This window comes from Pterocles gutturalis, unplaced genomic scaffold, assembly GCF_000699245.1.
Source record: "Pterocles gutturalis isolate BGI_N339 unplaced genomic scaffold, ASM69924v1 scaffold96, whole genome shotgun sequence".
Lineage (NCBI taxonomy): Eukaryota > Metazoa > Chordata > Aves > Pterocliformes > Pteroclidae > Pterocles > Pterocles gutturalis.
In genome coordinates, this window is record NW_010102591.1 from 16,647 (window position 1) to 25,928 (window position 9,282).

The 9,282-nt window shown below is 41.8% G+C and overlaps 1 protein-coding gene across 1 annotated transcript in view; it reads right to left on the reverse strand.

Annotated features, from left to right (window-relative positions):
* Window positions 1-8,749, reverse strand: part of KIAA0753 (KIAA0753 ortholog) — a 15,256-nt gene extending 6,507 nt beyond the window's left edge. Inside the window, exons 1-8 of the mRNA XM_010086324.1 lie at window positions 8,660-8,749; window positions 6,688-7,300; window positions 5,941-6,047; window positions 5,581-5,643; window positions 4,523-4,738; window positions 3,344-3,554; window positions 1,872-2,071; window positions 568-728 (exon numbers count right to left, since the gene is read on the reverse strand). Coding sequence (XP_010084626.1) covers window positions 568-728; window positions 1,872-2,071; window positions 3,344-3,554; window positions 4,523-4,738; window positions 5,581-5,643; window positions 5,941-6,047; window positions 6,688-7,300; window positions 8,660-8,749 — 1,661 coding nt within the window. The remainder of the gene's footprint in view (window positions 1-567; window positions 729-1,871; window positions 2,072-3,343; window positions 3,555-4,522; window positions 4,739-5,580; window positions 5,644-5,940; window positions 6,048-6,687; window positions 7,301-8,659) is intronic.
* Window positions 8,750-9,282: the final 533 nt, after the last annotated feature.

A 9,282-nucleotide genomic window follows, 5' to 3' on the forward strand; every position in this document is an offset into this window, starting at 1 on the left:
AACTTCATGGCTATCCACAGACACTGCCCGGAGAGGCAAGCTCCGTTTCTTACCATGCATGCTGCCTACTACAGTTCCACCAGCTGGATCAGCATCTGGATCTCCTGGTTCAACCGCCACAAACAGCAGTCCCAAAGCTACCCTAGCCTACAGGATGCTGAACAGAGTTTAAACTAAACAGACCTGCCCTCTGTTGCTGGCTAGGACAAAGACATACATTTTGTCCTTCTGGAACGGGGAGATAATATTTACCTTCTGAATGCAGCGCTGTGAATATCCCTTCTGCATGCTGTGTATTTTGCCAAAGCCCTGCCTAGCACAGTTTGGCCTGTGATACTGGACCTGATCCAGGAACAAGCATAAAGCAACGGCTCTTGCCAGGCGGTGGGAACGAGGTCACTTTGTGCCAAGCGGGGAAAGAATACCACTATCCGGCAGTGAGCTGTGCTGTGCCACTGGCCTTCGTGGTCTGACAGACAGAACAAATCCATCCTACTGACTAGTACAGACAGCAGGATTTCCATCGGAAAGGAGGATAAAGATGGGTTCACCAGACCGTGAACGTACCGCTTAGGTGAAACAGGTAGAGATGTAGGGTTTGGAGGCACACAGGGTATTCTCCTCTCCTTAACAAGTTGTTTGTTCTCCTTTAGCTGGAAAGCTATAGTTGTCTCTTGAAATCGGGCATGCTTTCCTCGAGATCTTGATTTCAGAGATTTTGGCATTCCCTTAAAATTAACACAATCACATTAAAAACATACATTCCGGTTGTTGAATTTTTAAAGTATTTTGCATTCTGCTTCAGAATATGTCTTGAAGTGATGCCCGCTGGCTTTGCTGCACAGCTGACGTGTGTGTAGGTTTTACAACCGATTTAAAGGGAAGTACAACTGTGTCTGAACAGAACATCGCTTAATCCTGCAACTATTATTTTTACAAACAGTTCCAGTTTTTCCAGTGTTGCCCTTCATGGTGAAAAACTTCTGTTGAAATTGTCGGAATTAGACTCTATGTTAATTCTTAATAAATCCAAATAGGTTTCCAAGGTAACATTTTATTCAGCTGTGAAACTATAATATTGCCATATTTGTATTTGCTACAAGGACACTTAGACTGCTCCCTCAGTATGAATTATTGAAATGCTCAACCTTCCTGCTCACAATCCTCACTGACAGATAGATACGGGAAGCAGTAGAAGTTACATGTGCATACATCTATGTTACTGTATCAGATCTGATTTTTCAAGCTGAAGATGATACTCTGATGAAGGAAAAAAAAAATTAATAAAAAACCCCAACTAATTGCAAAATTTAGCACTTTGAAATATTCTTTAAAGAACTCATTCGTTTCCATTACAGAATCCTCTTGCTGGTTGCAAAAAGGACTTACAGAAACCAGAATTTGTATTGTGAAGTTTTATAATGTCCATAATCAATGAAGTAAATCTGCCTAACTTATATCCTCCTACTAACATTAGTGTTAACACAACATTACTGCTGAATGCATTTTTCATGACAGAGGATGACCAATAAGAGGAAAATATTTCAGCTTTAAGTTGAAAAATAACCATGCAAATTTCAAACATGAAACTACTTTCAGTGAAAGTTTTCCTTGCTAATTCTGTTATTCATCGTTTCTAGTTGTACAGCATGTTTCCAAGGAGCAATAACACTACTTTCACAAAACATTTGCTAAATTAGTCATAACCACTAGAAATAATGTAGGCAGATGACACAGTTCATCCCCCTATACCTCCTAGCTCAGAATAAAAAAATTGTGAGGAAGTGCAAAGCTTGACAGTGTCTTACATTATATAATAAACCCCAGAGGAAAAGTAGAAGAAAGTATAAATTCTTTTATCACTTCCGTACCTGTGATTTTGCAGGTAGTAACATGCCTTTCTTCTTCAAAGGGCCACTTTCAAGGATGGGATCTTTTTTTAGAGCCCTAGCTCTCACCAATGCATCTGTGCTTCCCTGTGAAGTGGCATTTCTCTCTGAAGCAGGTGGGTCATTTTCCTCTCGGAATTTATTGTGCAATATATGAGCACAACTGTTTGCCTTCTGAACTGCTGAAATATTTGCAACATGTCAGCGTTTATCAAAAATAATAAATAAACTTTAAACTGCAAGCTGAAAGGGGCAAGAATCATCTTTATTTCTACATTCAATACTTCTACTATGTTAGGTATACCTAATCATGAACTTTCAAGCTCTACCATAATAAAAAAAAATTTTTTTCAAACAAAAAAAAGAACACCCCCCCCCCTCCTTGTATTTCCTAACAAGTATCAAATTAATTGTCTTTCTTACACTGTTTCAATGAACAGGAGATTTGGGGGTTTGTGTACATACACATTTATACAGATATAGATATTTGAAAATACACATATATATGAAAATCATGGGAAAGCCTTTTGGTAGTATTTGCCATATGAGGTCTAGGCAGTGATAACAAAACATTCTTTTTAGGCAGCGACACCTGGAAACCATTAGATGCCTGTCAACATACAGTCTCTCTGAGATATGAGGTATGAGAAAGACACCCCAAAGGAGAAAAACAATTAATAAGGTTATATAATAATGTAATAAGCTAGAATGGCTTTCATGAGGTGTCAAAATACTTCAGGTGGTAAATTTATCTCACAGCACCTTGAGAAACAATAAAGGCCATTTCCTTTCATATCTGAAGTAAAAGAACAATAAAGTAAACCAATTCCCAAAGGTTGCATGGCAAACTTGTGAAAAAACCCGAAGTCTTCAGCTCAACTATCGGTTAACGTGTCTCTAGGTACTGAAACTGTGATTACTGTGCAGAAGGCATTAACCTTAACGAACTGGCAAGAATAAAACACAGCCACCCTTCTCAAAAGTAGAGAAACTTCACAAACCAAGGAAATACTGAGCCAAGGCTTCAGTATAGCTTTTCACTGTAAACAGTTAAACGATGACAGCTTTGTTGGTGATTTGCTAACAGCCAGCAACTTTGCATTCCAAAAGAATATATTTACATAGTACTAGCTAGGTAGATATTTGTATGCAAATACAAGTAGAAATATTCTGTATGCACCCTTAATGTCAACTTGTAAACTAACATTTAGATGTACACTGCAGAAAAACAATCCAAGTGTAGCCCATAGTGAAAGAAATGGACAAAAATAGGAAGAACATAATGATAATAATTATACAGTTATAAAGAGGCATATAAACCGGCAGGCCTAACATCTCAGAGGAACATCTGAAAAAAATGCATAACAAGGCTCTGTGAATCTGATAACAACATAATCGAACTGCAGATGGTAAGTTAACTGACAAAAATGTATTTAATAATTCAAAATACAAACCAGTCAAGAGACTCCTGTCAGCTGGAGGTGTTCTAGGCTCTTGTCTGTGCTCTTCCTTTAGGATGAGAGGTTTGCTTCCTTCTTTTGGAGATGTAAGCTGCTTTCTGGCTGGAAACGTCTCAGTGTTCCTTGGAGATTTGCCCTGAAATGCTGAAATACATTTCTTCACTTTCTTGGGTGTTTGTTTCTTTTCCAGCAGTGAATTCAGATCCTGCACCAAATATTTTGAATTACTCTCTCAGTAAACCTGATGTAATAATGATAAGCAATCTCAAGAGACTACAAGTAGGTGGAACTTTTTTGGTGTGGTTTTGGTTTTTGTGGTAGTGACTATTCCAGCCCTCAATGGCTTTCTTGTCACGAGGGGCCCAAAACTGAACACAGTATTTGAGATGTGGCCTCAGCAGTGCTGAGTACAAGGGGATGATCACTTCCCTAGTCCTGCTGGCCACACCATTTCTGATACAAGCCAGGATGCCACTGGCCTTCTTGGCCACCCGGGCACACGGCTGGCTCATGTTCAGCCGGCTGTCGATGAACACTCCAGGTCCTTTTCCACTGGGCAGCTTTCCAGCCACTCTTCCCCAAGCCTGTAGCGTCATGGGGGGGTTGTTGTGACCCAGGTGCAGGACCCGGCGCTGAGCCTTGTTGAACCTCATACAGTTGTCCTTGGCCCACCGACCCAGCCTGTACAGACCCCCCTGGATCTTCTGCCTGGACAATGCTGCACCCACCACCACGTGTGCGGCTCAGATGCTCATTGCTAATCCTGATGACTAAAGCATGCATCGCAAAACAACAAACACGTAACTCACACCAATGTATAAAATGCAATTCTTTCAGTCCTGACAATGGCAAATTCATCAGAAACTGGTGCTTGGTTGCCACTATCACTACCAGTCCTCACTCCAGCAGGAGAGCCAACAGGAACAGCATCAACAACAACAGCAGCGGGTAGTTTCCATGCGTAGGATGCAACTCTGGTTTAAACCACCATTATTTAGGAACTTCAGAAACATATTTATACATTAGAAAATATGGCCTTTAAATAAAAAAAACACAACAGCGAGATAATCTGCCACTTCATGAACACACAATATAGTCTGCAGTCTCATATTTCACTACGTCTTTTCAGCCTCAGCAAAAAAAAAAAAAAAAAAAAAAAAAAGTTTTTCCTACCTCAACTTGCAGCAAAATATCTATGATAATGTCAGAAATAGAAGAATCCACTTCTAGTTTGGCAGAACAGAGAGACAGCTGTCGAATTAGACTGCCCAGCTCCTTGCAGTGGGTAGGAATCGGCTGCTCTGGTTGATCTGTAAACTGATTGGCAAATGCCTGCAAGGCTCGTACAGCTCCTCTGTGTGCTGCTGCCAATCTGGATACTGCTTGAGACTGGAAAAATGAAAAATAAATGCTTCAATAGCTATAGTTTCTAGGAATGCTGATACTATTCAAAGAATTGGTGCCAAAATTTCATGGGGAAACACTCAGGCTTGGGACAGTTGTGGTGGATGAGGCCATTTGTGAGACGAGACAAAACAAAACAGGCATTTCAGCAATCTACTAAAGGTACTACACAGCAGTACTCACACCAGTGTCATGCTAGCTCCAGACAAAATAGTGTGGTTATAACATATTCTGATGTTCCTACTATCTACACCAGCAGAGTATTGTAGTCACAGGCTTGACCCTAATGTGCCACAACTGCACAAACACAGAACGTTCTCCATCCTCCAGTTTTTGTTACAGAAGAAAATACAAGTGATGGAAAAGCACAAGACAACAAAGGACAATACTGGCCAAACAGTAGGCATGACCTCAGTGCTATCTTTCTGAAAGATGCTGGGCAGAGAAGAAAACCAGAAAAGAGGCTGATAAGACTCACGTGTCATCAATGGGAAGTTAAAAAAAAAAATAGTCAAGAGTAGAACGCAGTGATATTCAGAAAAGAAAGTGCAATGAAGAAGGAATTAGAAGCCACATAAAAGCAGAAGACCAACACGCTTCCTTTCCAGTTTACTGTAGACAGATAAGAACTGAGAAGAGGGAAGCAGCAAAGGCAGTATCAGACCAAGCAAGACACACTTCTGTGAGAATGAGATGAAAGGTGCAAGATACAAAGAAAATCACCCTTCTGGAGAGGGCTTAGGTGTCCCCTAGACAATAAAACTCAATTAGCTAGAAAACTTTCTGTCAATAAGTTGCACACAGCCTGAAGAATAATTACATCTTACCTTTTTAGTATGTTTGATTTTATGAGGAGTCAGTTTCTCTAAATCATCCTGAATTTCTTTTACCTGTTTATCAAGAAAGGAGGGGGAGAGGGGCAAGTCAGTCAGCAATAGCTCCATGTCTATAAATGAACAATTAATCCTCACTGTAACACCTCAGTGAAAGTCCAGTTTTTCCAACAGTGATGCTCATCTCTCTGTCCAGTCATGAAAGGAATTAGTCACACCATTCAGATCTAAACTAGAATGCCATGGAGGTTCAGCGATAACCCAATCAAATTTCTCTTGTTTCAGTTCATTTCTGTCAAACTCATCACAACAAACCAGCTACTGTACATCCCAATTTAAAACGCTGGTCCCTACCTGTTGCTGGAGGACATACAGCATCCGAGCCGACCGTGCAGCTTGTTTCTGTCTCCTAGCGCAAGCTCGTTGCTCTTCATCAGGATCTAAAATTTCTCTCTCTCTCCCTAAAAAGCATGAAATGTAAAGATTTATGTCTTAATTTAACCTGTGAAAATCCTGATTAACCCATGATAACAAGCCATGATAATTTAGCAACAATCCTCTTCCACGCAGAACCAATACCCAACGTATCATGTATTTTCAAGGGGTCTCTTGAGCTGTAATGCGAGCTAGATACCTTAACTCTACATCGTTTCTATCCAGAAGTTGACTAAACATTCTTATGCAATACAGCTTATTAGTTATAGCTTACAAAATCACATATGACCCCTTAGTTTTGACAAAGTTGCAGGTAAAGCACTCAAAGTTAGGAATGGTTAAACCTCCAGCTACTTATTACAAAAGCAGCACTGCACTGTATGCTGGGGCTGGCTGGGATGGAGTTTGTTTTCTTCACAGTCACCAGCATGGTGCTGTTTCGGTTTTATGACTAAAACATTGTTGATAACACTCCAGTGTTTTGGCTATCACTGAGCAGTTCTTGCATAGCACTAAGGTTTTCTCCTTTCTCAACTATGCCCTGCCAGTGCGTAGGCTGGGGGTGTGCAAGAAGCTGGGAGGGGACACAGCCAGGGCAGCTGATTCTAATCCAAGATGACAAAGTACTGTACATTTATATAAAATAATTATTGTTCAGTCTTACACCTTTTTTAGTTAGTTCTTCAATTTTCTGGACATAGCTCCTCAGTTCCTTTTGCAGCCGTCGGACTTCCTGCATATTTTTATCTTCTTTTTTGTTTACATTTGGCTTGGGGTCCAGTTCTGTGTCACGGGTAGGTGGAGAGCCCAAACCAGCTGGTATTACCTTTCCCTCATTTGGTGTGTAGAGATAAACCTTAGCTCCAGAGGTGGTAGTTTCCACTTTGGAAGGCTGACCAAGTTTCTGCCCATATTTCAAGTGAGTTTGAGACTTCAGTGCATTTTTATTTTCTGGACTTTCAAATACTTCAGTCTTCTGCTGTTGTGACTTCTGGGCCAACAACGGTTTCTTGACAGCATCTCCAAACACTTGCTGTTTCACTTGCTCTTCAAGATGTCTTCGCTTTATGTCCCTTTTGGCTAGCTGAACAGCCAATTTTAGTCTCTCTTCAGATACCAGTGAAAACATGACAGAGCTTCTTATACTGGGCTCCTCACTTCCAGCTAGGTTCCTCTGATCATTGGATGCCTTCAGTTTTTCTATTACAATTGGACGGGGATTAGAGAATCTGAGAGCCAAGTTCTCTGGAACTGCAGGAACATTTCTATTAAACTGGAGCTGTTCGAAAGGGTAAAAGAAAGCAGATGTTACACAGAACACTTTACACAGGCGATGTACCTCTAGTGTGTAGCAGTAAGGAAGATCCATTGATCTTTCCTATAGAATGCATTCTGTCACAAGAGTACTTCTTCAATGCATGCAAGGTATTCTGTCCACTCAGACAAATGACAGTGTTCAAAATTATTTTGAATTAAGCATTTAGATCATCTTGTAAATCACATTAGGCGCTCATCTGCAACTTAAGGTGGGCACCTTAGGGAGAGTACACAGATTGAAAAATCTGCTCCAAAGTGACTGGGCAATGGACAATGAATGCCCTTATAAAGATTTTTTTAAGAGTTCTGACAATGAAATCAATGAACTATAACAACAATTAAGATTAGTAATATAAATTGGTATGATTATATCATACTGATTTAGTAAAGCATTACTCAATTTACAAAGGTAACAGGAGGAGAAATGATGGAGATGCATGATGAAGGAGATATGGAAAGCCGAAACATGGTACCAGAATAAAGTTTCTAAGTTCTGTTTCCATGTAGTAAAGGAAGAGGTTAAGATAGTGTATTGGTGTAGACTGGGATAGAGTTAAATTTCTTCACAGTAGCTAGTATGGTGCCATGCTTTGGATTTGTAATGAAAACAGTGTGGACAGCACACCAATGTTTTAGTTATTGCTGAGCAGCACTTACACAGCGTAAAGGCCTTTTCTGCTCCTCACACTGCCCTGCAAGGAGTAGGGTAGGGGTGGGCAAGACGCTGGGAGGGGCCGCAGCCAGGACAGCTTACCCCAACTGACCCAAGGGGTATCCCACACCATACAACATCATGGTCAGCAATAAAAGCTCTGGGGAAGGAGGAAAACGGGGTGGATGTTTGGAGTTATGGTGTTTGTCTTCCCAAGACATGTTACACACGTGATGAAGCTGCGGAAGCGGCTAAACACCTGCCTGCTGATGGGATGTAGTGAATTAATGTCTTATTTGGCTTTGCTTGTGCACACAGCTTTCACTTTACCTCTTGAACTGTCTTTATCTCAGCCCATGAGTTTTCACACTTTTACCCTTCTGACTCTCTTCCCCATCCCATGGGAGGAGAGTGAGTGAATGGCTGTGTGCTCAGCTGCCTACTGCGATTAAACCACAACAGACAGGTAAATAATATCTACAGACATAGGTTCTGACTTATACTCTTACAAAAGGACAGTATCAAGATTACGCCTGACAGCATCATGAAAGCAAGTATGAAGATTTCACACTCACTAGTAGACTACCTCAGGAAGCAGGTCACAATCAACTTTGTGTAACGATCACAAATGAAAACCAATTCAGCGACGCTGCAGAAGTCAAATAATACCTGTGTGCGTGCAGCCTTGGCTTCATTCCTGTATTGCTGGGTAGGGAATGCAAATGTAGCATCAGTCATAGCTGGCTTGCTTGGTCCCATCCCGATGGCTTGGTGCTGAAAATCCAGTTATTTGTCCTTCGCTTACAATTATAACTACAGACATAAGAAGCACACGTTATTTCTGACTCTGAACAGCAGTCCCGGGTCTGATGTGGATAATAGACACAGAACCGACCTGAGGAGGCATGCAGAAGTGGAAAACGCATTGTGTGTACTCACACAGGCGGTACACAAAATGGAAAGCACAATCCTGCTGATTAAGGCAAAATTTACAACTTTTACACACCCCCGAGAGAGCGGAGGAGCACACAGGCTGTGAGGCGCACCCCACACACCCCAGGTGACAGCGGCAGAGCTGCGGGGGCTGTCGCAGGCCGCGGGACGCCGAGCAGCCAGGTCCCCGCAGGAACCGCTGGGGCGGGAGGAGAACAGGCCGGGGGCACGCTCGCACCTCCACCGAGAGGCGACAGGCAGGACTCACACCTCCTTCGTCCGCCCCGGGAGTCAAAAACCGAGCAGGGTCCAACGCACAACGCTGTTAAAACCTTCTGTCGCGACAGACCGACGGCCGT